The sequence below is a fragment of the Aspergillus oryzae genome, chromosome 7 (genome assembly GCF_000184455.2).
Source record: "Aspergillus oryzae RIB40 DNA, chromosome 7".
Lineage (NCBI taxonomy): Eukaryota > Fungi > Ascomycota > Eurotiomycetes > Eurotiales > Aspergillaceae > Aspergillus > Aspergillus oryzae.
Window position 1 is genome coordinate 947,305 of NC_036441.1, and position 26,397 is coordinate 973,701.

Genomic DNA, 26,397 nt, shown 5'->3' on the forward strand with positions numbered 1-26,397 from the left:
GTTGCCCCCCAATTCCGGTTGGCGTGGGGTGGCCCTTTTACTGTATGTATTACCGTTATCATGGATATCGGTATGCAAAGATGTATTGGGGTACATGTAGGTGCACGTTCATAGTAGGTTTCCTCACTAAATGCTTGATAAAGTAGCTCTATGAATAACTTTGAATGCTACTTGAGGATTATGAGAAAGTATCTACATCTGGTTCTGGCTGAATCTCAAGCACTACGTGGAATCTGTCGGATATCTCCAAAATATACATCCTGTATTACACGTCGAGATCGTAACGTATCCCATGATTGCCCGTCGGCTATTGATAGCCCGGTTCAATAACCGACGCGGAGGGAATCCGTTCAACCCCACGTTGGAGCGGAGTCAATGGCCGACAAGCAAGTCATGCTGTGCATATAATAGCATTGTCATAATGGCGGGCCTTCGCTCAACTTCATTTTCAATTACAACACACCGAAAACACAAAAATGGCTACCGTCACTGATACAGTTGCCTGCCAGGCACTCGTCCTACACGGCGCAAAGGATCTCCGAATGGTATGATAACTCCAAAACTTCAAATGAAACTATATCTAACACTCTCGCCAGGGAACGAAGCCCGTCACTGCCCCCACCGGCTCCGAAGTCCAAGTCGCCATCCGCGCTACTGGTCTCTGCGGATCAGACCTTCACTACTACAACCACGGCCGCAATGGCGACTTTGTCGTTCGCGAGCCCTTCTGCCTGGGCCATGAGTCCTCTGGCGTCGTAACCGCCGTCGGACCGGAGGTCACCACCCTGCAAGTTGGCGACCGGGTCGCGCTTGAAGTCGGCCTGCCCTGCCGCAAGTGCGTCCTGTGCAAACAAGGCCGCTACAACATCTGCCCCGAAATGAAATTCCGGAGCAGCGCCAAAATCTTTCCCCATCTCGACGGCACCCTTATGGAACTCACCAACCACCCAGCCGAAATGTGCCACAAGCTCCCCGACTCAGTGTCCTTCGCCGGAGGTGCTCTCGTCGAGCCCCTGGCCGTCTGTCTACATGCCGTCCGGCGCTCGCATCCCCCATCCAAGGAGGAAGTGCAATTGGCCGAGTCACTGGGCGACCAGTCTGCTGCTTTGATCTTTGGTGCTGGCGCCATCGGTCTGCTTTTGGCTGGTGCGCTTGCAACAGCTGAGAACTTCTCAAACATTGTCGTGGCAGATATCGACCCGGCACGCTTGGCCATCGCTGAGTCGCTTAACCTTGGTCTCAAGACTGCCCTCATCCCCAAGGCTGACCCTGCACACCCACCTCCAGCAAAGGATGCCCCTCACGCTGAGCAAACTGCCTATGCCTTGCAAAATGCCCAGCGTGTAGCTGCTACCTTGAAGGATACTATCGGCCTGACCTCCGGTTTCTCTCGTATCTATGAATGTACGGGTGTACCGGCCTGTGTGCAGGCGGGTATCTACGCCGCTGCTCCAGGTTCAGTTCTGGTGCAGATCGGTATGGGCAACCCTATTCAGACTCTTCCTGTGGGTGCGGCGGCTCTTCGGGAAGTCGATGTTATCGGTGTTTTCCGGTATGATGGACACGCGTACCCCGCTGCCATTGCATTGGTCGCAAGCGGCAAGTTCAACCGTGTTGAGGAGCTCGTTGTTACCCATCGGTTGCCGTTAGAACAGGGAGAGAGGGCGTTTGCATTGGCCGGAAAAGGTGTCGATGAGACTGGACGACCTGTTGTGAAGGTCGTCATTGAGAGCTAGAATCTTTTGGTCTTTTTTTCCCTTTCATTATTTTCTGAGTAATACCCGAGGTTTGACTTGAAGGTCGGTGTGGTTTTGTGGGGATAGAAAACTTATGAGATACCATGAAGAAAACGGTGTACAGTAGATGAAATCCATCATGACAGAACTAGAGCGAGAGTGTGGAGGAGGGCATATGTATCGGCATCCTGGTGATGTTAGGAAAAATAATTTAATCTTTAACGTACAATAGAGGTACACAACTTGACACGTAAAGGCTATGAATTCTGCAAAATATAGCTTTCGATTAACCTATGGATCATCGTAGTCATTTCGTAAATGGGTGTATGATAGAACTATATATATACACTATTTCAATCCTCCTCCAAGCAGCAGACTTTGACCAGTCATGTAACCGGTCGTCACAAGCATAGTCACCACGTTGGCCACTTCATCCGGAAGACCCAGTCGGCCCAAAGGAATACCAGCGGCAACCTCAGGAATGGCCGCAGCGCTGGGGATCATACCGGTTTCACCGATCATGGCAGGCGCAACATCATTGACACTAATATTGTATTCAGCTAGCCTCGTGGAAAGATTCTTCATCATTCCCGTCAGCCCCCCTTTGGAAGCAGCGTAGTCTGTGCGCAAGTTAGTGAACGTGGTCAATATTATTCTGAGTAAGAATGATCACATACGACATCCATTGATCCCACCTCCTTGGCCGGCAATAGAGGACATGAACACTATCCGACCCCATCGCTGACTCTTCATGTGCTCCACCACGCCCTTCACCAAAATGAACGAAGCACGTAGGTTCACATTGATGGTGTAATCGAATTCTTCGAGGGAAATGTCCCAAACCTGTGGGACTCGCTTGCCGTATCCAGCATTGGAGACCAAGATGTCCGGTCGCTTGTTATGTTGTTGGTCAATCTCCTCGAACATACGCTGTATTTCGTCCGCGGAAGACACGTCCACCTTATGGATTGAAACCCGGAGACTGTAGCTGTCTGAGTGTTTGGATTTGAGCTCTTCGGCGAGAGAAGATGTCGAAGATACATTCGTGGAATACGTCAAGGCAAGATGGACACCTTTCGCAGCTAGCTGGCGAGCACAAGCTGCCCCAATACTGAGCAATACTGAGTTAGACCGGTAATGACCCTTAGCAAGTTGCTCTAGAGTACCTACCCTCCAGAAGCTCCAGTAATCAGGACCAATCGGCCACTGATGTCATTTTGTTGCTCCATTGTGTTGACGACGTCCAAGTATGTGTTTCCTGGCTTCGGTACAAGTACGACAGGAAGAGGTTATGCGGAGCTCCTTCGTCCGGCGCATAATATTCCAGCGGGTCGGAGAATAGTCCGAGTGAGGGACGGACACATCGCGATCGGCTTCTGGTCAAAACCCCACATTCTCATCAGCCCCGCACCAGTAACGTGGGGGACAAACAACATTGGAACAATGACAGTACGTTCAGTTTTGGTTCCATTTCGATCTTCTATGTGGATGGCTCGCTTTTTCTCAATAAAGGAAAAATACCTTTCGGTTCCAATCCTGAATAACCATGACTTAGACAACTAGAACAGGAGGTTGGTCATATCTCCAGGCCAATTTGGCTGCCAGGCTTGGGAACGGTCCTGCCCTGTCTGATACGGATCGGGGTTCTGGAACGAATCGAACGCCAATGTGTTCGCTCCGGGTAATTGGTCTCCCGAGACGTAGTCCCCAACTGCTTCAAGATCCAACCACGAGAAATCGTTCGCTGGGCTGAATTGCATATAATTACTTTGCTCAGGCAAGCGATGGGGTATAGTGCTACTCTGCACCTGGAAATCACTGCTCTGATGTGTTCCAGCCGGGGAGGCAATTGTCGCAGCCTTGGGCCTCCACAGGAGTTCCAGCAGCCGAGAATAACGTGAGCCGATATCATCCGGTCCAGCACTTGCTCGTTTCAATACGTCAGTTGTTCGTGTGACAAGATCGCGCACTTTTGTTTCCTCGCCATTTGGCATAACTCCAAACGATCGAGCCTTAAACTCGAATTAGCCCTGGCACAAGTGTTTCAAAGGGAAGCAGAGCAACTGTACCTTATATAGAAAAACAGCCGCATAAATTCCGTACAGATAAAACCTGAGAGGCATAAAGTGAAGATGCTTCTCTGGATGCACAAGGTCAACAAGAATTGTCAAGTAAGCCTTAGCGGCATCTACGGATTCATAGATAAACCTGGCATCCTGCATCGATGCCACATCATTGAATGTTGATCTCAGATGTTCCCTTTGTGACTGATCGTTCTTTAACTTCGACACCATTGATTGGGAAATTGCAGCCTGGAACGCGAAAGCATTAGTATACAGCCTTAAATATTCGTATGAGAGTTGTAAGGTAGCTTGTATGGGCGTAGAACCTGCAACTTGTCAGTGATGGTTGGTTCGCATCGGGTCAGGGAAAACCCTCAACTTACAGGACAATGAACCCCAGAGTGACTTCCACCGCAAAATCGCGAGACGAAAATCATCCACGTATTTTACATAGTCCCCCATAAGCATCATTTGGTTGCTTGTCCGCATACCAGAGTAAAGCACGTCATGAACATTCCCGTAAAGTTGTGTTAGATCCAAGGTTGCTTGGAAGATTCTCGCGTAATCCTCATCTCCATCTTTGATAGGTTGTAAAGAAGGGAAATCTTGACTGACAAGGCCTGTCATTGGGCCAGGTCCACGAGACCAAAAAGCCCGTCCGATACGGACAGATATTAACCGATCCGAAATGTAGCAGCTGGTCCATGCTAGCCTTCTTCGGGCTTCCGTCTCCGTATCTCCCGAGGGATCACCTCGGAAGGAGGTTCGATCCAAGCCTAGGAAATAACCTGACCGCAATGCCAGACCAACATGCATCCATGCGGCTCGATCCTCCTCACCACGACCAACGCGCTCGATACGCGGACGAAGACCCTGTGGTTCCCATTCGGCAAGTAGAAGAAGGGCCTCCACGGCCTCTACATCACAATCGGCACCAGCAGCTATTCCCGAAATCAATTCGTGCATATATTTTGAGCAGTATTCATGGATATCCGGTCGTTCGACTAAATCCTTCGATGCGATTGTAAGTACAGCAGTGAGCAGATGTTTCTCATTTGTAGCGAAGGAATCTAGCGCACTGCGGTTAAAATATTTCCGCGGTACCAAAGGGAGATATGGATGAAAATTTTCGGCGTATCGAGCCACCAACTGCCATACTGTGCCCGGGTCTAAAGAGCGCGATTGCACTAGTCTGTAAGCCTTAATCCCACTGTTCGGTTGAAAGTCGGCTACAGTGCCATTTTGGAGAGCACCAAAGGAGAAGGCGCTGTGGGTTGTGCGCAGAGAATCAGTGTTCGTCTCAGGGGTAGGACCGTCATCACCTCTTTTGGCAATGCCTGTGAGACACTGCCAAGCATCAGATGGATTTCGCGGGACCGACCCAATAGATGCCGTATCTTCATCATCTACCGATATGGATGTCGCTGTTGTGGGATTAGGAGGCACAAAAACAACCGGACCAGGGTATGAGGTATTTGTGGACTGGCGATTGTCTGAAGCTGTTGGGCTGATCGATTCGACAATAGATTCCCGTCGGCCTGAAAGAGTTGTATCCGGGGTGAAGTTCTTCATTTTGTTCTTGCGGATACGGCGCCCTCCACGGTTTGAACTCCCCAAAATACATTCGCGACCATCTCGGAGACACCGCTGGCATGGCGGTACTCCAGGATTGCCGTTACTATCTCTGTAGCCGTCGATTAGCTCATGAGAAGGGAATGCCGACTAAATAAAGCTAGTGGCAAGAATTACCTTGACTTCTCAAGGGGTGTACTTACAAATCGCATTTCGACTTTCGCTGCCTGCAATGCAAACAGGCTCTCGATACGCGCTTCAAATGGTCCGAGCGAGATTTCGGCCGCGTCGCCGGTGTGCTTTCCGGCTGAGAGGATTGCTCTTCTTGTTCCATTTCTGCCCTTGGGACGAACAAAAATAGAAATGAAAATTTAAAAAAAAATAAATAGATAAATTGTGGGATGAGGAGGATGGCGGAAAGAAAAATGTCCGACACAAAATTAGAGGTAACACGTCAGAAGTGACATTTTCATGGACGCCGTGTTGGAGGCAGGTTTTGACAACGCGTCCAGACTCATCTATAGAACCTGAGTTCTACTCCCAGTAAGCCAAGCAAGAAGCCAATTGAGACAGGCTCAGGTTGAAATAAACTGTAGGATAGTGATTGGAAAATAGCTCCGCTGTTCTGGAGATCGACCGGTAAATTGTATTATCTTTGGGGTAATCTTGGAGGCGCTCGTGCTTTCCCCACACAGAAGGTTTTTCTGTATCGAAAATCCGTATTATGCAGCATGTATGGAATAAAGCATATCCCCCCGGCCCTGTATTCCAAATGGCAAATTGTCAAGTCAACAGCCAAGATTGATCGGGATGTGTTGCATGTATGGCTAACAGCTTGGAGTTACTAGTTGGCCCACGGCTAAAGCTACGTACCGTTGCGGGTGTTTCAATACTTGGTTCCATACATACATGCATACATCTGTATTATGGTTTGTATAGTATTAAGTATGTAAGGAACAACAACGCCTGATGAACTTCCTTCATAGACTAACCTGAGAAGGTTTGAAATTATTTAGATGAAGGCGATCATGAGATGCTTAATTTATCGTCTTTTTACTCATATCCTCCGTCAAGCAGTCTTGAAGTTGCTTCCACCTTGCCTATCTGGCAACGTATTATATAGGCTGTAGCTGATGTGAGATTAGCAAGTAAATCTATGTGACCTGGTCTCTCTTGGAGGATCCAAGAAAAGAATGAATGTTAACCGGTTCTTCTAGAGTCTCCATGAGCTAGTCTTCTCTCCATCAGAGTTCTATTGAGTCCTTGTCGCTCAATGGACCTACGTGTTACCTTGTCTCTGGCCGTAGAATACGCCGGAGTTGATATCCCCAACGACAACTTTGGTAAGTCAGCTGCCTGTCCTAGAGACTTTCACTCAATTGATGTTTAAATAGTTAACAGATAATTATCGCCACCACTGAAGTCTATCTATAGTGTGTTATAGTAGACCCCAACCAAGATCGAGTGTACATACATACAAAGCACTTAATGGTCCCGTAACAGTAATCATACATGGCACGTGCTTTCTGGATGCTTGGCGAGGATGGTTCAATTACCGACTGCGGGGAGTCGGCGTTTGATCACCGTGCCGGCAATAGGAATATCCGTTTCAGGTAATGTATCTACTGCCCCGCACGTGGGGGGACATTTATTATGAATGGAAGAAATCATCGCAAAGCAATACCAAGAGCAAAAGAAACTCTTTTATTATATCCCGGGGACTATCTTGGTTCATAGCACTTGAAGAGGAGCGAGAGCTAAGGACGAAAAGCGGACCAATCTTACATCTCTGACTCTACTTGATACCACATCAATCATAATGTCGGCTTCACTCTTTTCGCTAAGCGGAAAGACCGCTATTGTTACAGGAGGAACGAGAGGAATTGGACAGGCTATGGCTTTCGCGCTTGCAGAGGCTGGCGCTGATATCGTGCTGATTCAGGTACGTGCCCCCGTAGCTATTTTACGCCGTATGGCACGCCACATTACTCAATAGGATGCTGACCTACGAGCGATACTAGAGAGACGAATCCAACACTTCCACCCGTGATGAGATCATCAGCCGCATTGGCCGGAAAGCCTGGATCCACGTAGCGGAGTTATCCAGTCGGGATGCAATTAAAGGGGTCATTCCGGCGTTAACTAGCCAAGGCCTGAAACCGGAGATTCTGTTAAACTGCGCCGGAATCCAAAGAAGGCACCCGAGCGAGCAATTCCCAGATGAGGACTGGGATGAGGTGAGCCTACCCCTTTTCTCCACGGAGCAGATGGTTTTGGTTCCTTTCCGCCGGATGAGAAAGCTAATGGCGGTTGTTGGTTACGTAGGTGATCCAAGTGAATCTGACATCGGTTTTTACACTATGCCGTGAATTCGGCGCCTACCTGTTGGCGCGAGATGCATCCGAGTTTCCGACTGGTCGTCGCGGATCTATTATCAATGTTGCTTCTCTCCTGTCGTTCCAGGGTGGCATCACTGTCCCTGCCTACGCAGCTTCCAAGGGAGGTATTTCCCAATTGACCAAGGCACTCTCGAATGAGTGGGTCTCCAAGGGCATTAACGTGAACGCTATCGCGCCCGGATACATTGCAACGGATATGAACACGGCTCTGATCAATGATTCGAATCGTAACGCAGGTATAATGGCCAGGATTCCGGCTGGGAGATGGGGCAGCCCCGACGACTTTAAGGGGGTGATCGTGTTCTTGGCTAGCCAGGCAAGCAGCTATGTCTCTGGAGAAGTTATCTGCGTGGACGGAGGTTGGATGGGACGGTAAACAGGCATAGCTGAGAAAGCTCCGTATAGAGTAGGGTTCACATGTACATATTTTCGGAGCCCAAGCTCCGAAATTTTTCTTAATGATTGATAGGCCATGATTTCAACGTTCGAATCAAGAAAAAGATACCGCTCCACCGTTCCTACACCCACTTAATAGTTTCGATTGATATACCTTGTCAAAAAGTTGTGTTGCCTTTGCCTTCGTTAGTCATGCCACGTTTTTAGCCATGTTCTGGATATATTACTGGCATGAGCTAGACTCCGATTAATATCTTCCGATAAGTTCAGGTCCGAGCGCTTAGGGAAACTATTGAATCTCCAGTGCCTTTCGGAGTGGATTAGCCTTATTAGCCTTATACCGGCAAAGTCTTTAGGCAATGGAAATCGAGATATTAAGCCTGGGATGGGCCTTCAATTTCAACGGTGTTCCTATTAGGTGAGAAAACTGTTTATTAATCGGGGCTGAATAGGAAAAATTCAGCCCAAGTCGCCGAAGTGGAAAAGCCCACCGTTGTCAAGAATAAAACCTGGGCAATAGCAGGGCAAATTAACATTACCCAATATAGGGAATAGATTAAAAAGTCTTGGGACCCGTGACCACCATGTGACTGTTGCCCACTCCGCCCATCAACAAAGACTGGATCGCGAATGCAACTATTGTTTCATTTTGAAGCACCCAAAACTATCTTGCCAGTCTTGGTTGACAGGAGCGAACTGCTTTTTCACGATGTGTATCCTGTCCACCTTCGCTATTTTCTACCTAAATTTGCCGGTGGGTCATCGATACTACCTACCGAGCAAGTTCTGGCCAATACGAGGCGCAGGTTCCCATTGACTTCGCGAAGCTGAAACGCAAGCAATGCGCCTTCGTGATCAACTAGGTTCGAACACCTCACGAGAAGTGGCGAGACTCTTGGATTATATTAGCTGCAAGCCATGGAAGTAGTGGCTGGATGCCTTTCACCTACTCGGCGGCTATAGCCCACAGTTTATGCTATCGGTCGGATCCTATCAGCAAGGGTCCGTGGCCAAAATAGAGGACTCCATTCCTCGATGGTGAATGGACCAATTCGCCAAGTCGAAACAACGATCTCCTTCTCGTGGACTCCCTGCCGAAATAAGACCGCTTGACGCCTTCCTTAGCGCTGGGAAAAGAACCCTTCATTAGACCACGCCACTTTCGATTGCTAAAAAAATTTCAGAGGGTCAGTTATTGGTCCTGATTTACCAACCAGCACCATGCAAGCTCAGATCCGCAGTGGTCTCCGTGATTGCCTTTTAAGGTGAAGATATTCCTAGTTCGCGGATCCTGATGTCAGGCAACTTTTCTTTACCGGCTTCAAAAGTCTACATTTCTTCTTTTTCGTCATTCTCTTCACTATCGCTCGATTTTTGGACGATTTCAGCTGGCTCTGATCGCACTTCCATTTCAACACATTCTCTTGTCGTCTGCTGGCACTAACACTCTTCTACATATTAAAATTGCTGGCAAGTTGGTCAGGGGCTCTTCCCCCTTTATCGTCTCCACCAACGATTCACTGCCGACACTTGGTCCGTTCGTATCGTAGCTGAAGAGCTTTGTCTTAGTCAATAGACACCCATTTGTTTCTCTCGCTCTTTTGAGATTTTTACTTATAACACCCGCTCTTTATTTGTCGTCTGACGCTGAGCGTCTATTAGCCCCTTGCTGGATTCCTTGGTTTAGACTATGCATGTAGGAGGATGCGAGTAAGTAAATCTCGAAGGCTGGATAGCTGCTGGTATCAACTGACCGTGCATAAGATTTGAATTCACTGGAGAATCCAAAATATCTTTTGTCCAATTGAGATACAATCACTCTTGAAAGAGACATTTCTTTCAATTGCGGACAATTCGATTGTTGGAACAAACACTGAAAGCGATAGCCTGGTAACACCCGCGGTTTATCATCAATATAAGGATATTGTTGCATTCATTCGAGTGGCATTGTTTCTTATTACACCAATTTGGCGATACTCCATTGCTTCCAACGTCACTGAAGGGCTACTGCATTCCACTCGTTCCCCCGCCATCCAGCATTCTTTATCACGTCATATTCCATACGAGGGGTCTCACCATCGACAATCCTTTATCACGCCCTTGATTCACGCTCGTTTTATCTAAACTTATTATAGTATCCCAACTTCAACGACCAGTCTTTACTCTGGGCCATAGGGAGCCCCAACTTTCGATGGATGATCTTCGTCGGCACATCATCCCGCGAGGCTATGGGACTAATGCCACGTACGTCTACGAGTTCTCACGAGGGCTAGGTGGTGTCAATGTTCCTCGAGATGTCATTATCACGCGAATTATCTACGTCTCCGTCCTCGCCCTGGCGTTTATTGTCTTCTGCGGTCGGATCGCCCAAATAAGCCATGCTTACCTTCGCCATATCACCTCGTTGAACTCGAGCAAAAGGCAGCAGACATACTGGAGTGTCGAAGAATCCGACACATGGACAAACATCAAGAAACATCTGCTATATTCGCCCCTCGGTAGAAAAAGGCACAATCGAGAAATACAACTTTCTTCCGCCATAAACGTGGGTACCTTGCCGTCCAGGTTCCAAACGATCCTGATCCTATTGTATCTTGCAAGTCAAGTCGCTTATTGCACTATACTCGACTATCGCGTGAATGAGAAAAAGGCCCTTGTTGCTGAGCTTCGTGGACGATCGGGAACGTTGGCTGTTTTGAATATGGTCCCGCTTTTCCTTCTTGCAGGTCGTAACAACCCACTGATCGCAATCCTGCACATAAGTTTCGACACATACAATTGTCTTCACCGATGGCTAGGCCGCATTGTTGTGATTGAAAGTGTGGTGCATACAGTAGCGTGGGCAGTCAATGCAGTCGATGAGGTAAGCGTCTCAGACATGCTAAAGCGCCTATGCGATACGCCTTTCTTCACTTGGGGCTTGGTTGGAACTGTTGCAATGGTCTTCCTCTCGCTTCACTCACCTTCACCGGTTCGGCATGCTTTTTATGAAACCTTCCTGCATCTCCACCAGCTTGCTGCCTTGTTGGCTTATGTTGGTGTGTGGTTTCACCTGGATCTCGATGGCCTACCTCAGAAACCATGGGCCATCGCAATTGCTGCCATCTGGATTTTCGATCGGGCAGCTAGATTTTCCAGGCTGTTGTACCTTAACATCTCGCCCAGGAAAGGGGCCACCAAACTTGTTGTCCAGGCTCTCCCTGGTGAGGCCTGCAAGGTGACGTTTCACTTGCCCAAGCACGTTCACATCAACCCCGGGAGTCACGTGTATACTTACATCCCAAGCGTCTCCCTATGGATGTCCCATCCGTTCTCGGTTGCTTGGGTTGACCCCTGCAGCTCTGTAACAAATGCAGCAGAACCGGAAAAGTTCGCCAAAAGCCCAACATCTACCGGAAGCATGAGTCCATCACTGCTTGAGAAACAACCCGTGGTTGATTTGAACGACTACATGAGAGAAAGTCAAGAACCAACATCCGTCTCTCTTATCGTGAGTGCGCGTCAAGGTATGACGAGAAAGCTATACAACAAAGCCCTAATTGCGCCCAATCAAATACTACACCTCTCAGGATACATCGAAGGACCGTACAGATCGCACGTCTCCAACATGGGCAGCTATGGTACCGCCGTACTCTTCTCTGCTGGTGCAGGCATCACCCACCATATGCTGTACGTCCGCGACCTGATCATCCGCGCAACCGAAGGCCGTGTAGCCACGCAAAAAGTCTACCTCATCTGGTCCGTGCGTAGCACAGAGCATCTCGCCTGGGTACAAGAGTGGATGGATGAAATCCTCCGCCTCCCCGGCCGCCGTGACATCTTGACAATTAAGCTCTTCGTTTCGAAACCAAAGAGCAGCCGTGAGATAGTTTCACCCAGCGCCACTGTCCAAATGTTCCCGGGTCGGTGTCGCCCTCATGTCGTTCTGGATGAGGTCATTCCCAACCGCGTCGGAGCCACCATCGTTTCCGTTTGTGGACCGGGCGCATTCGCAGACGAGGTTCGTGCTGCTGCCCGAGATAACATCGGCAAGGGCGCGGTCGTGGATTTCGTCGAGGAGGCATTCACATGGTAACATTGTGTCTTCTACCTTACAACTGCTCCATATCAACATTTGTCTTCTTGTTTAAAATTTTGTCTGTAGAATAGTTTTTCCATCCTCGTAATCTCTACCCTCCTGTCTGTCTGTCTTGTACCAGAAAATCTAGGCGTTTCGGTCGTGGTCTGTACTTCCGATAGGACAATGGATGCTTCGAACATTTATTCAAGAGTTGACTCTCACCACATTAAAGATCCAAATACCAATCCAAGTCAGAAAGACGAAGAGAATTTGTACAGAATCTTACACATAAACACTTAAAAGAAGAGAACATATAGATTTGTGCTATATTGCATTAGGTTCAAGATGTATTGTAGCTATAGTTGCCTTCTAGACATGTATATGCAAGTCTAACAAAGAGGGGAGTAAACCACCCATATATCCGATGAAAACAAAGAACAACGAACAATCCAAGCCCAAGGCAAGGAAATCGGATATATCGTACAAAGCCATGTACAAAGAAGCAAAAGAAAGTAACAGGAAGATAGAGGAGAGCATCAAACGTGATATGGTATATACGTCAAATCAGAACTCATGGTTCATAACCAGAGAAACACAACAAAAACGTCGACTCTGTACATCAAGATATCAGCAATACACTAATTATTTTATATGAGAAAGATATTTCTAGAACAAAAAGAAGAAAGATTAAAATAAGAAAGATTAAAATAAGAAAGTAAAAAGAGGAACGACAATCTGGATCCAGATTTTAGTTCTTAGACCTCGAGCCCTTGGGCACACGAGCAAGCCAGTAAATGAACACCGCGGCGGCGATGTTGAAGACGATGAAGGCCCACATGATACCGAAGTTGCGCCACCGGTCTTCGTAGTAACTGCTAACCGCAGACAAGAAGGTGTCCGTGCTCGAAATTTGGCAGAAGGAGCAGGAGTCGGTGGCATTGTCGTTTTCCAAGTAGCCGCCAAAGGATCCGATGTAATCGCTCATGTAGTCGTAGCAAGTGGTGTTGGCTGGCGGGGTGAGGTGCAGGAATTCGACCTTTTCGCAGACGGCGGTGGTGCGACCGACACCTGTTGCGAGCATTCCTGATACTAGGTATGTAAATGGGGAAACGCGGTACATGAAGATCCAGAAGCCGGGGAGGGTTTCGGGGGTGGCGAGGACACCACAGAAAATCAGACACAGAGAGAAGAGCAAGTTTGCAAGGTTACCACCTGTCTCGGCGAGCTCAATACCAGCGATCATCATGTGCGCGAAGGTGGAGGTGAATAGGAGGAAGGAGAGGATAAGAAGCCACATAAGGGCTCCACGCTCATGGACACTGTCGGTGGGTTCAGCATTGCGGTAGAGACCGATGGGGTAGTACCAGCAGACGAAGATGATGACACTCATAAGTGCATTCCAGGGGAGCTCGACCAGGATATTGGCTGTCATGAATGCTTTCCAGGAGTATGCCTTGGAAGGTCTTTCACGAGCCTCGTAGAGGGCACGTTGGGTGACGAAGTTGGGCATAATTTGTTGGACGAGGTTACCGAAGATAGTCATCAACATAAAGATACTGAACATCTGGTTTTGGAGACCCTGTCTGCTGTTTTCTGCATGGAAGAAGGAGAACCCGATGTAGAGAGACGTGAGAATACAGAGAACTGCCTTAGAGTAGATGTAGACTGGTGTCCGCCAATATTGGGAGAACACGCGGACCAGACACTCGTACAGCTGAACACTGAAGGGTGCGGCGAATTCCTTGAAGCTGCTCTCATCGCTGTGAGAAGAGTCAACTGACTTCTGCGAAAGTGTGGATTTCAGCTCTGCAAGGTGGTTGCGGACAGCTTCGCGCTCAGGGCTCTCACGCCACACGGCAGGCCAGTCAATATCACTGTGGGATCCGGGAGCGGCACCAATGACTTCGAGCATCCATTCAGCGGGGTTCGCCTCAACGGGAAGTTTCGGGGCACCGTTTCGTTCGAAATAGCTCGCGAGAGTTGATGATCTCTCTCCAATTTCACCGAAGTACACGGTCTTACCACCTTTGGCCAGGAAGAGCAGACGGTCAAAGCGCTGGAAAAGCATGGCGGAAGGCTGATGGATAGTGCAAAGAATGGCTTGACCATGCTTAGTCAGGGTATCGATAAGATCAAGAATAGACCAGGAAGTTTGACTGTCCAGACCGGACGTGGGCTCGTCGAGGAACAGAAGCAGCTGGGGCTTGGCAGCCAATTCAACACCAATGGTTAGACGTTTCCGCTGTTCAACATTCAGACCTGTACTGAGTTAGACATGAACGGAGTTTAGGACTGCATAGAAAGCAAAAGAAATTAGGCATGAGTGACAGAAAATTACCTTCACCAGGAACACCAACGACCGCATCTGCGTACGCTTCCATCCCAAGTAGCTTAATCACCTCTTCGACATAATCGAGCTTCTCCTGACGGCTAACATGTGCAGGCTGGCGAAGGATAGCACTGAATCTCAAGGCCTCACGCACAGTGGTAGTGTGAAGGTGAAGATCTTGTTGCTGAACATAACCCGTCTTTCGCTGGAAGGATTGGTCGCGTAGGCGGCCATCGACCAGCATCTCACCAGTTACCACACCCATTGTCACACGAGTAGCAAGTACATCCAGGAGTGTTGTTTTACCAGCACCAGACACACCCTATAGGACAGTGTAAGCAACAGAAGAAGAACATAACGAGGTCGTGATCATCAGCTTACCATGAGAGCGGTACAAGTACCAGGCTTGACCCAGCCATCGACATGATCGAGAATGCGCCGAGGCTCGCCCTTGATCTTAATGTCGTAGCACACATCCTGCCAGTGGAAAATGGCCTCTTGCCTCTGAATCGCAGCGCCTGCGCCGTCACTGGATTCGTTCGTCTTCTCGGTGGCAGATACTTCGTTGTGGGTCTCGACATCAGCCGCACCACGAGAATAGTGACCACGGCGGAAGAGTAGAACTTCACCCTTGGACTTAGCCTCCGAAATGTACTCAGTGGCAGTCAAATAGGTGGCCAAGAAAAACACCATGAAGGCAAACATGATACCCAGATTCCTCCACTTGTGGCTCTCGTAGTATTGGAAACTCTGCTCAAGGTAGTCGTCGCCATAAACATATTCAGAACCAGCAACAGCACCGACTGTAGAGCAAATCTTATTCGCCAGAGAAGCACCTTCATAATTTGGAATAAGCTCTGCGGAGGAGCATTTCCATTTGGTGTTGTGAAATTCATTGACCATCAAACTTTCGAATCCATAGGCAATCGGATCAAGGTAGTTCATCCATCGCGACCAGCCAAGCATATTCCGAGTGGGGATGGTGAAACCGGTATAGATAACCAAACCCAGAATAAGGATGGCGGCAGGCACCAAAGCTTGAGAGAGGGTTCTGGACGAAGCGGCTATCGTACGGAAAAGCATGGACATGGTCATAGTAGTCACAAAAGTAAACAGAAGGAACACGAAGAATGGACCTGGCTCACGGCGAAGATTCGTCATGAAATAAAGGGTAATATTAAATATTATTGCATTCGTGATCTTGTAGGGCATGTCACAAAGCATAGACGCGATGGCTTCAGCGAACGGATGATACATTGCGTAACGGGCCTGTTTTTCGACAATGGGACGTTGAGCGTATAGAGTCAAAATCTATGCAGTGAACTAATTAGTGTTGTCTTTGAAGTAACGGGGAGAAGAACTGCACATACCTCGAGCGCACTGGAAAATGCGTTAAGCAACACGGCAAAGAAAAGTAAGGCGCCACGAGAATAGAAACTTGACGTATCATGCTGCAAATTGTAGAAGACACTTCCAATGATCAAGGCCATAATGAAATTTCCAATCAATTGACTCATGGTCAAACTGGAATCACCCTTCAGACGTTGAAATCCGCGGATCATGCAGAGTCTGACCTGTTCGTAGATGGAGACTGTATACGGAGACCCCACGCGCCTGCAGGAATATAATATTAGCACCCAATGGGGTTTCTAGCATCTTGCCAATGAACTTACTGGTTCTTCGCCTGCATTGCTCTGCGGGACTCGACGAATTTCTGAACGGATTCACCACCCAAGGGGAATTCCCGGTTGTATTCTTCGATTTCCCTTATCAATTTCGCGTATGCCTCGCTGTTCTTCCAGGCAGCAGCGAATTCATCGGGTGTTCGTGGAACCTTGCCCTCGTAGCCCTTCTTCACAATACGCTCAGATGGACTAGTAAGGGAGGTAAGGAAATCGGCAGTCGTTTGACGCTCTGGACACTCGAATCCCATGGTGGTGAAGAACTCCTTTGCTTCATCTGTGCGACCAAAGTAGATCTGTCTGCCTTCATACAATACAGTCACCTTGTCAAAAACATCGTAAGCACTCTGAGAAGCCTGGTAGATGGCCACAGCGACTGTGGCACCAGCATATTTTGTCATCAGATTCAGGGTCTTGCAGAACTCCAAGGCGTTTGCACTATCCAGACCACGGGTACTGTTATCCCAACACTGGAGAGGACTGCCGCTGAGAGTTGCCTCTGCAATACTGACACGCTTCCGTTCACCACCACTGACACCGCGGACAAAGTCATTACCAACTCTTGTGTTAATGGTATGCGTGAGACCAAGCATAGCCATCACAACATCGCGCATATGGGTGGCGTATTGCTCTCGAGAGACACCGGGGAATCGATTCCGTGGACAACGAGTAAGTGCAGCAAACTTTAGGGTGTCACCAACCGACAGCTGAGGAAAGTGAACATCGGTTTCGGCGTTATAGATAGCTTCACCACGGAATTGTCTCCGCATTTGTTTGGCGGGAATACCCTGGTAGTTCAAGTCGGATTTATCGTCCATATAGATACCGTTCATCTCACCAGCGAGTGTTTTCAAAAAGGTGGAGCATCCACTTTTGCATTAATTAGCATGTTGCATTCCCGCCAGCAATGAAGCGAATCCTTACCTTCCAGGTCGTCCCAGCACGACAAGCATCTCACCGCTCTTTACGAGGCCGTCAAAGTCGCGCAGAATCTGAATCTTCTGCTTACCGGTGCCAGTGACCGCACGGAACAGGGCACCGACTTGAAGGACCATGTTGAACACATCCTTCTGGTAATCCGTCGGGCTTCCATAACCGTGAACACTAAGGTTGCGGAACGAGACACCGGCTTCACGTCTGGGGTGTCTTTCCGGATCACGAGATGTAAGGGCTAACAAGTTCTTCATCCAGTTCTTTGCCTTGAAGTTAGGGCCGAGAGGGTTTAGAGTGGAATCCTCCTTGGTTTCCAGGAATGGGTTCTCCGCATTCTGGCTGACGGAGAACCTCGTCGATTGGCGGGTCAGTTGCTGTGCCAAGCGGGTGACCTCTGCTTCTGCGATCTGCTCATCGTATTTGGATTCATCTTTGCCTAGTTTGTCCAAGGCGGTATCAGACGTTCTTGCGCTGTCGTTTCCCTCGAAGATAGGCATTGGCTCCCCTCCGCTCACAGGAGCTGCGCCCTCGGCATCACCTTGAGCGCCGACTGCTCGGGCGGGGTTGAGATTAGGGTTTATTGTCCCCAGAAGAGACATGGTGGTTGGAAGGTAGAGATGTCCAGTCTCGAGGTAGTATTAAGAGGTACTAGAAAGGGAAAGCAAAAGACCGTGCGGGGGTATAAGGGGTATATATTAGTATATAGTAGATATTATTACAAGTGTTCGTCCATGTGTTCAGATCTGTAAAAGAAAAGAACGTAGATAATCAGGAGGGAGAACGAAGAGGGGGCCATCTAATAATAAAGGTCCCAATGACACCCCCCAGTATTTAGATTCTAACGCCTCCATACTAGCTACGGCAAACTCCGTATTAGTTTCTTATTTCCATGCCAGGCTAAAAGGGAATATAATAAAAAATCTAGGAAGATCAAAGTCTGGGCCACTCGTCAATTTTAACTCCAACGAATGAGAATGAAGAGTTAAACGAACAAGCGAATCGGGTCCTGGAAATTCAGGCGTCCGGACCCATCGACAATACGGCAGACCCGAATAATTCTCTCCCGTTGCGTACAGTACACCCGGGTCACAGGGTAAGCGAATCCCGTTCTCATTCTGGTAAGTAAAGCACAGCTCCAGGCTCCTCTTGACGTTTACGGGTCTTGTCCCTGGGAAAGCTACCTACGAGCTTTTCCGCTTAAGGCTGACTCGATCCATGTGTCTGAGAACAGATTGCCTAATGACTCATGTTTACTCCGTAGGCAGTCATCAATAGTCATCATCGACTCCCGGGAGCACCTTAAAGGTTATAACTTATCCTACGCAGTTTATTGGCGATCCCGTATATGTCGGACAACACATCGGGTAGAAGCACAATATCAAAGTTACATTGTGTTACACCAACATTGATCACAATTGAATTGTGCCTCGGAAGCAACACAAAAAGAACACGGTTGTGTTACTTAATAGGGTTGCGCAATGAGCTTAATATGACCGTTAGTCGAGAAGACCTTGAATGTGGAACGCCTCGTAAGATTCGTATTCCCGTATACTATAAGTACAACATAGCCAAGAAAGGCAAATGATGGCCAGAAAATTCTCCGTTGCATTCGCAAAACGTGGTCATAGAGATTTTCTGAGCCTGAAACCTGGTGCATTGACCTTAATGAGTTTAGTCCCGGTAGTGAGTGGGGCGGAAACTACGAAATCCGAAATCCGGGTTCTTCGCCTCTTCGCCTCCTTTTACGGTACAGTATCGGGTGTGCCAGATCCGAGATCCTTCAGCGCCGCAAATGTATAATTATCTTATTCTAGCTGCGTTTCAGCAGTTGCCCCTTTCGGACGGCTGAGGTAAGCCCCGATAACCTAAAGATGATGTTTACATCTTATCTATCCATTGATACATCTGTATGTATGCACTCTCTCCACCGAACCCCGATGTTTTCCTGTCAACGGAGGATATATCCCCCACATATGTATGTCTCTGACCCTCATGACCGCGGTTGAACGGATAACGTTCAGACAGATCAGATCATCCGAACCTTTTTTAGAGTTGGATCGGAACATGGCCATGACGCACCTACCTAGATCTGGATACTAAGAACGCCTTGGCTGACCACAATGCCGGATTGTTCCCTCAATCACAGCTGTGTAAGCTTATAATCTGGAGATAGAGCGGAGTCAAGGCATCCAATGTGCACTATGGTCTACGTATCAACTTGGTGCCTAACCGATGTTACATAATAGAGATCAGGCTTAGACCACGATTGCGCTTATCCAGAGTCCAGAAGCTCTGTATTTCGGGATCTGTCATATTCGGGCCTTGCTGGTTACACTGCCAACTGGTATACATCACAATAGTGTAAACATATCATCTTGATACATATAACGGCAGTAGTGGCACAGGTTAAGCGTTGATATACAGGGTATATACTTGATACAAGTGGAGGCCTCGGGATCTCCCAGGCACAGTAGGAATAAAACTAGTTGGATGTAAACCACGGCTATTGAGCTGCTATATTACGTAGACATATACCGAGAATTCAAGAATTTTGATAAGGCTTGCTCGCCCCTTGTGACCTGCTGGAGACTGGTGTACTCGGTAGGGTTGAGGGGAATCCTCGGGTTGAACTAAGGCCCGTCCCGTCTACCAAGTAGTACTCCGATTTTACCCTATTCAGTCCAGCGCGCCAAGTTATCAAGGGTATTACTACGGCCACTCGACTCACCGCAAGACAGAGTTTTCTGTGGCGATGTCTTGCCGGTTACGCAGCTCTAGACATTCTGATGGGTTCATTTCAACACAACAATAGTCCTGTTTGCTAGTCCTTTGTTTTGGTAGATCGCCGCTCTACACCTTGTATGGTTGCCGGAGCAGTTCATCTAAAAAAAATTGCTGACAGCCAAGGCTGTTGCACATCACGTTATCTCTGCGGGCAAAAAGACCTTGTCTCTATCGAAAGGATTGATGGGGCGTACCTATAGTTGGTATCGGCAACTCAGTTGGTTGGTTTCTAAAGTCTTCTTAATAGTAGTATGGTATATAATGTGATTTCCATATGAATGCCGTATACTCCGTAGTAGTTATTAAATATATTTTGTAGACCCTGCACGATAGCGATATGAAAATCACGCCATCAACAGCCCACCATTTCGGCAAAAGGTCCATGTAGTCTTCCAGGGCTATAGATTAAGGTCCTACAGCAGGCATATCAACCTTACTTTTCTCTGTGTCAGAGTGAGATTATTTTATTTACTAACTTAGGAATCACTCGAACAGCTGGTATGCCTGTATCAATAACGCCGACACGCTTGTAGTGCAACATGCTAATAGTACGATCCACCTCACTGCCTCCTTTCACAGTATAGTCCCGATGCGACGTAAGGAAGTTCTGTCTATGGAATGTGTCAAAGCCACAGAGTTCAACACAAGGATGATAGTGGTGAATTTTGGCGGTAATAGACTGAGAGCCACCACTTAGGGGTCAATGCTAGGTTATCGTAGTGTCACTCTAGGACTGCCGTTGCATGCAGGTGCGAAGCACGACCAAATCCTTAAGTGACCACTTTGGCGCAATGTGATACGCATGCTCCCGAGGCTCCTATCCACAGGAAAATATATACTTGGTATATACCTAGTGAAACAAACAGGCCAAGCTTTCAGCGTCACTTATCAACCCAAAGAATCCTCAAGTTATTCATGATCTACAAATGTAGGGAGCACCGTCAATTCGACGTACCCGGTATTATTCGTGGTCATTATCGTATCAAATTTGAAAGAAACTAGTTAGACAAATCTAGTTTGACTCCATAAAAAGCCCTCGGCTAGTATGTATATATTACTAGTACAGCCCACAGTGAGACCTAGGACTCTTCCTCTTCCTCCTCATCACTTTCGTCGTCGATCGGTTCGACAAGGAGATTGCCTCCTCGACCGATCTTCTCCCGGATAGTCCCTCCGGCACTAACTTCATATACAGCCCGGGGCATAGGGGAAACGAGTCGAAACCCGTACTGGTGCTCAAACCCATCTGGTTTCTCAACATCCGTGGGTTTCTCGTGCGACTCTTGTAGGATATCATAGCACTCAACGTATGCATACAGCTCTTCAAGGTCAGCTTCTGGCGCGAATTTCCGAATCACACGCTCGCCCGAAGGCAGTCGAATGCTAACACGAACGGCATCTTTGACATCCGCGCTCGGTTCGTCGGGGATAGCCTGTACCCGCCAACGCTTCCACTGCTCAAGATCGTGGAGCCGCTTCTCCTCCGCGGCCTGGCGCTCAGCAGCCTCTTGTTCCTCCCGTTGTCTAGCAGCCTCGGCTTCCCGTCTTTGTCTCGCTCGCTCTCGGTCAATGGCTAATGAACGCTCGTAGGCGGAGTCTTGCTGTTCCCGTAGACTGCGGGAGGCCTGCTGCTCGGCCCGAGTGGCCCCGATCCTCTCTAGAGGCTCCTTGTGCTGTGAGATGGCGGTTCGGAGTTTCTCAATAAATTCTGATGGTGAAGTAGTTCCGGATATTCTAGAGACGACGGACATGGCCGTCGATGATACATTGGGAGTGTGAACAATGGCAGCTGCGAAGGGGAACTTGGTGCATCGAAGAGAGTTGGCAACCTGATATGCCTCCGAATCCTGCACATTGCCTCCCCAAACAATGATGTTGTTCTGCGGGTCATTGACAAAGTCTATGACCTCCCGGAACAAGAGGGTATCCCGGACCCAACCGTTCGTGTCATCATGTTCAGGAGCCAGGAGAACCACGAGAAGAAATTTGAGGTCCCGGTGCGCTTTTTCTAGGGCCATATTGTATCCATTTTCCAAGAAAGGCAGCGTGTTGGTACCATATTCCTCCTCAAACTCTCGAATGAACCTGGCAGCTGTGTCTTTGGGTCCCAGTGGCCGGCGTCCATTGGTGTTCAGTCGTGTACCATGAAGAGCTGAGCTTGCTGTTGTATTGAAGAAACGGGGAAGGAAAGGGAATAGTGCTCCAAAGAGGCGGAAGGAACTGTAAAGTAATCGGTATAGAAGGTTGATTGGGGTAAATAGAAGAGCTAGTAGTAAAGGCGGACGATAAACCGGTTGTCCTTCTGGTTGAGTCTCAACTCGGGGAGCAGGATCGGCGGCACGCACAGCCGAGGAGAAGTTTGCGGTGAGGTCATCTGTCATGAGATTTTGGGTTTGACGATTAGGTCGAGGAGGAGGGGTATTGAGAGCTGCACGGGCTTCTTCGACAGGGTCTGGGCCTTCCCCATCGAAAAACTTGGAGATAGCGATCTTCGATTTGATCTGTTAGCCGCAGCCTATCACTCAATCGACTATGAGATCTGCCATACCTGTACATTCCATTGGGAACGGCGCAACAAAGGAATAGCTTCCGACGGCTCCTGACCTGTTACAGCTATATAGGTGTCTAGAGCAGACCTTTCGCTGTCGGAGAGCTGGGAAATATCAAGCTCCGAGGAGGACATTGTCAATCAATGGCTCGATCCATACAAATTGGGAAAAGGAATCGCTGTCGCGAGAGGCTCGTCGGGATCAACGGAGAGGTAGCTAATGGCGTGGACCGTCGTTAAACGTAACGCAGTGAATAAGCACGAGGATATTTTGAGTAGAGATTGAAAGACTCTTCAGATCACAAAGCGCCAGTGAGCCCAAAGATGTAAGAATTACCAAGGTAGTGACGAGTGGTCAATGTCGATAAACTTAGCTGTCCTCTAACTAGAGCTCCGTCATCGCCGCCTCGAGTTTAGCGGTAGACGCGCGCTTGGTGACAGCACGTGGTCCGTGCACAGGCCATTCCGGAGTTGGACACTCACAGACCATCTCATTCCATTCCCTCTCTCGCCTTCCCCTCTCCCCGCGGGCCCTTTTATCCCCATGTCGCCTCGCGAAACCCTCTTCAACCCATCCGTGGCATGAAGACGGCGGTATGTTCCTAGTCTTCGGGTGGTGATTCATCGGTTCTTTTTGTTAGATTGTATATTCTCTCGCGTTGAGGGCAGCGCAATTTGGAAATACATACGTATCCGTCTTTGGCTTCTTGCGAATTGCCCTAGCAAAACCCTTTGTTCAAGGGCGTGACGCAAGTGTCACCCACTGGTTGGATTAGGCAGAATTCATTCAGTAGAGGAATGTGGTTTCCTCTAGATATACTCGGTCGTCCGGTTTTTCTTTGTTCTGAGTCAATGGATATCGTTTTACGTTAATCCCCCACCGAATCGTGGATTGAGATACAATGGCTTCCGCAGGGAAGCCTACCCTGGATGACTCCCGCCGGGCGACGGGATCACCTAAGATGAAGGCACGAGGTTAGTCTGACATACATTTGGATTCACAATGTGGGGAATATAGTTGACCTGACATCATGTGCTGTTGTCTTGGTAGAGAATGCGAAAGATACCCTATGTCGAAATGTGACCATATACGGTCGTTGTCGATATGAAGATAAAGGTGCCGCGATAGTCCCTTAGCCCATTGCCGCATGTATCATCATTACGAACTTCATCTGACCTTGGCATTTATTCCCGAAAGGATGCGCCTTCAATCATGACCCGCATAAAGTGAATACAACATATCAATCCGACAGGTTGGCATACCCAGGCAGCGAACTGGACTCTTCTTCATGGAACGTTCAGCTTCAACTTGTAGTGACAATGACTTACGTGGATTGTACCAGTAGCAACAACAGTAGAAGACGGCTGAACGTCGACTCCCCGAGCTTTACACCCTCTCTACTATCCTCCAATGGCTCTTCGCCAACTACGGCATCAGTTACAGCGAAGAAAGCCGCAACAATATCCCCCAAAGCTGCCAATGCAGCTCCGTTCCAACCAAGGAATATAACTTCACGTATGTCATGATGACCCTTCACTTACTGGTGCACCATTGCCCACTGACTTAAAGCAGGATCCAATACTAGCACCCCGTCGGGTCGTGCTGAAACAATGACGCCGGACTGGTCTGTGGCTGAAGTGCAGGAATTTGTGCCTCAGGGCTTCGATACTGCCCACATGGTAAGGCTGCACCTTCCGAGTGAAAATGCAAACAAAAACCGAAAAATAAATAAACTTCCCCAGCCCATGCAATTCACTCTTCTGCCTTTCTAACCCCACACCATGCCGCTCTGCCTGCCCAAGAATTCCTGTCGCCCCCAAAATTACCGAAACTCTCGGTTGTTGGCATCGTGCATTTGTTTGATGAGGCAACCCTATTGCTATCAAGATGCAGAGCGTTTGGACGGACTGCGGCTACATGCCTGCGGCCCTCTTCGCCTCCCCCGTTTGTCAACCTCCACCAGAATCCCATTACATCACATCCTCTACGCACCCTTCTCGTTATGACTCAACTAACGTACGTCCCCAGGCCTCTCTCCAAGGGAATAGTAACGGTGGCGTTCCTTCGACGAGCCCGTTTGATCCTTTTGTGACAGCCTCGAACCCCCTTTCCGCGGCTAGTGCGGTCGGACCAGTCCAGGCCAACCCTTTTGCACATGATACTGCGGCGGCAGCTGCAGCACTGGGCGGCGCCTTTTTCGCCGGACAGTCCGGCTTCCAACAACCTGTAGGTCTCTACGCCACTTGAAACTATGGGCTTGTCTTACATTATCATCCTTAATACAGGTCCAGTACCATTTGTACGCTCCTATTGGCCCTCATAGTCAAAACACGCTGGGCTACCAACGGAATGTTCATGATCTTTTCCTTCCCAATGACTTCCGCGAAGAACTGCAGAAGAAAGCTGCAGCTACACTACAAACCTTACCGAGTATGTCGATTCCATTTCATGAGCCATATCCAACGGAGCTGACTGGAAGCCAGACACCCAACTACCCGCTCAAGTCGATTACTTCCATTCCCTTGTCCCCTTGGACCTAAATCACCAGAAGAACGCAACCATCTTTGGCTTTCCCAGTTGGGTATATAAAGCGCAATCCAGCAAAGATGGCAATTTCTATGCTCTTCGAAGACTAGAAGGTAAACTTCTCTTTTAATTTTCAATTTGAAAAGTTCCCAGCTGACTCGCCCCAAGGTTTTCGCTTGACAAATGAGAAAGCGATCCGATCGGTTCAGGCGTGGAAACGAGTTTGTAACGGAAGCGTGGTAACAGTCCACGATGCCTTTACCAGCAGGAGCTTCCAAGACAGCTCGCTGATCTTTGTCACTGACTACCACCCTCTCTCTAAAACACTTGCCGAACAACACCTGGGTGCTGGGAATAGGTTTCAAGGCCGGCATAATACGCACATCCCTGAGCAGGTCCTGTGGGGCTATATGACCCAGATCGCAAACGGCCTCAAGGCTATCCACAGCAACGGGCTTGCCGCAAGGATTCTTGATCCCAGTAAAGTTCTCGTCACCGGCAAAAATCGCATTCGCCTGAACGCCTGTGCTATCATGGATGTGGTCCAGTATGATACCCAGCGGTCTATCGCCGAACTCCAACGTCAGGACTTGGTTAATTTCGGACAACTCATTGTGACTTTGGGCGCCAATACGCCCAGTGTCATGCATAACCCCACCAAAGCTATGGAACATTTTACCCGTGCTTACAGTCCACAACTCAAGAATTCGGTGTTCTGGTTGCTCAATGGACTGCAGAAGGACCAAGACCGAAATATTGACATCTTCATAACTGGCATTTCTTCGCAGTTAATGTCAACATTCGACTCAGCCCTCCATCTGGACGATGAACTGACGTCAGACTTGAGCCGGGAACTTGAGAATGGCCGTTTGGTTCGTCTAGTGACCAAGTTGAATTTCGTCAACGAGCGGCCGGAGTATGAGCATGATCGGCAGTGGTCGGAGAATGGGGAGCGATACTTCCTTAAGATGTTCCGCGACTACGTGTTCCACCAAGTTGATGCTCAGGGTGACCCGGTCGTTGACCTGGGTCATGTGCTTTCATGTCTGAATAAGTTGGATGCGGGCACGGATGAGAAAATCACTTTGGTGAGTCGCGATGAACAAAGTTGCTTTGTCGTTAGCTACAAAGACATCAAGAAAGCACTGGAGTCGTCATTTCAGGCGCTTCTGAAGCCCACCAGAAGGCTTCATTAAACAGCCCCATAGAGGGCCAATCCCACGACGGATCCTTTCCCTCGAAGGAAAGACCACTTATATATGCGGAGGGACCTAGGTTAAGGAGATATCTCGTATGAAATGATCTGGCGATGTCTTTGCACATGATTCTTATTTAGGAGGATATATTCTTAGAAATCTGCTCTCAGAA

At 48.6% G+C, this 26,397-nt stretch overlaps 9 protein-coding genes across 9 annotated transcripts; 4 read left to right on the top strand and 5 right to left on the bottom strand.

The window, feature by feature from the left end:
- Positions 1-476: 476 nt before the first annotated feature.
- Positions 477-1,736, top strand: AO090011000369 (NAD(P)-dependent alcohol dehydrogenase; the record flags this gene model as incomplete). The annotated part of the gene is made up of 2 exons (XM_001825964.1): positions 477-545; positions 597-1,736. The coding sequence occupies 2 exons, from the start codon at positions 477-479 to the stop codon at positions 1,734-1,736; spliced, it is 1,209 nt and encodes a 402-aa protein (XP_001826016.1).
- Positions 1,737-2,084: 348 nt separating this feature from the next.
- AO090011000370 (SDR family NAD(P)-dependent oxidoreductase) lies at positions 2,085-2,965 on the bottom strand (the record flags this gene model as incomplete). Its single annotated transcript, XM_001825965.3, has 3 exons — positions 2,085-2,356; positions 2,414-2,847; positions 2,907-2,965. 3 exons carry the CDS (start codon positions 2,963-2,965, stop codon positions 2,085-2,087), a joined length of 765 nt encoding a protein of 254 aa, XP_001826017.1.
- A 330-nt stretch (positions 2,966-3,295) lies between these two features.
- AO090011000371 (uncharacterized protein) lies at positions 3,296-3,730 on the bottom strand (the record flags this gene model as incomplete). The annotated part of the gene is made up of 1 exon (XM_023232912.1): positions 3,296-3,730. The coding sequence occupies one exon, from the start codon at positions 3,728-3,730 to the stop codon at positions 3,296-3,298; it is 435 nt and encodes a 144-aa protein (XP_023093471.1).
- A 238-nt stretch (positions 3,731-3,968) lies between these two features.
- AO090011000372 (Zn(II)2Cys6 transcription factor) lies at positions 3,969-5,705 on the bottom strand (the record flags this gene model as incomplete). Its single annotated transcript, XM_023232913.1, has 3 exons — positions 3,969-4,048; positions 4,183-5,483; positions 5,575-5,705. The coding sequence occupies 3 exons, from the start codon at positions 5,703-5,705 to the stop codon at positions 3,969-3,971; spliced, it is 1,512 nt and encodes a 503-aa protein (XP_023093472.1).
- A 1,485-nt stretch (positions 5,706-7,190) lies between these two features.
- AO090011000374 (putative 2-deoxy-D-gluconate 3-dehydrogenase) lies at positions 7,191-8,146 on the top strand (the record flags this gene model as incomplete). Its single annotated transcript, XM_001825968.1, has 3 exons — positions 7,191-7,313; positions 7,393-7,608; positions 7,697-8,146. 3 exons carry the CDS (start codon positions 7,191-7,193, stop codon positions 8,144-8,146), a joined length of 789 nt encoding a protein of 262 aa, XP_001826020.1.
- Positions 8,147-9,856: 1,710 nt separating this feature from the next.
- Positions 9,857-12,241, top strand: AO090011000376 (ferric reductase family protein; the record flags this gene model as incomplete). The annotated part of the gene is made up of 2 exons (XM_023232914.1): positions 9,857-9,876; positions 10,588-12,241. The coding sequence occupies 2 exons, from the start codon at positions 9,857-9,859 to the stop codon at positions 12,239-12,241; spliced, it is 1,674 nt and encodes a 557-aa protein (XP_023093473.1).
- A 733-nt stretch (positions 12,242-12,974) lies between these two features.
- Positions 12,975-17,769, bottom strand: AO090011000378 (pleiotropic drug resistance family ABC transporter; the record flags this gene model as incomplete). Its single annotated transcript, XM_001825970.3, has 6 exons — positions 12,975-14,485; positions 14,565-14,877; positions 14,937-15,866; positions 15,926-16,169; positions 16,229-17,107; positions 17,162-17,769. The coding sequence occupies 6 exons, from the start codon at positions 17,767-17,769 to the stop codon at positions 12,975-12,977; spliced, it is 4,485 nt and encodes a 1,494-aa protein (XP_001826022.1).
- A 3,264-nt stretch (positions 17,770-21,033) lies between these two features.
- On the bottom strand, positions 21,034-22,637 carry AO090011000379 (clathrin-mediated endocytosis regulator UBX3; the record flags this gene model as incomplete). The annotated part of the gene is made up of 2 exons (XM_023232915.1): positions 21,034-22,443; positions 22,503-22,637. 2 exons carry the CDS (start codon positions 22,635-22,637, stop codon positions 21,034-21,036), a joined length of 1,545 nt encoding a protein of 514 aa, XP_023093474.1.
- A 767-nt stretch (positions 22,638-23,404) lies between these two features.
- AO090011000380 (PAN-complex poly(A)-binding subunit PAN3) lies at positions 23,405-26,225 on the top strand (the record flags this gene model as incomplete). The annotated part of the gene is made up of 6 exons (XM_023232917.1): positions 23,405-23,477; positions 23,818-24,018; positions 24,599-24,729; positions 24,789-24,933; positions 24,987-25,142; positions 25,198-26,225. 6 exons carry the CDS (start codon positions 23,405-23,407, stop codon positions 26,223-26,225), a joined length of 1,734 nt encoding a protein of 577 aa, XP_023093475.1.
- Positions 26,226-26,397: the final 172 nt, after the last annotated feature.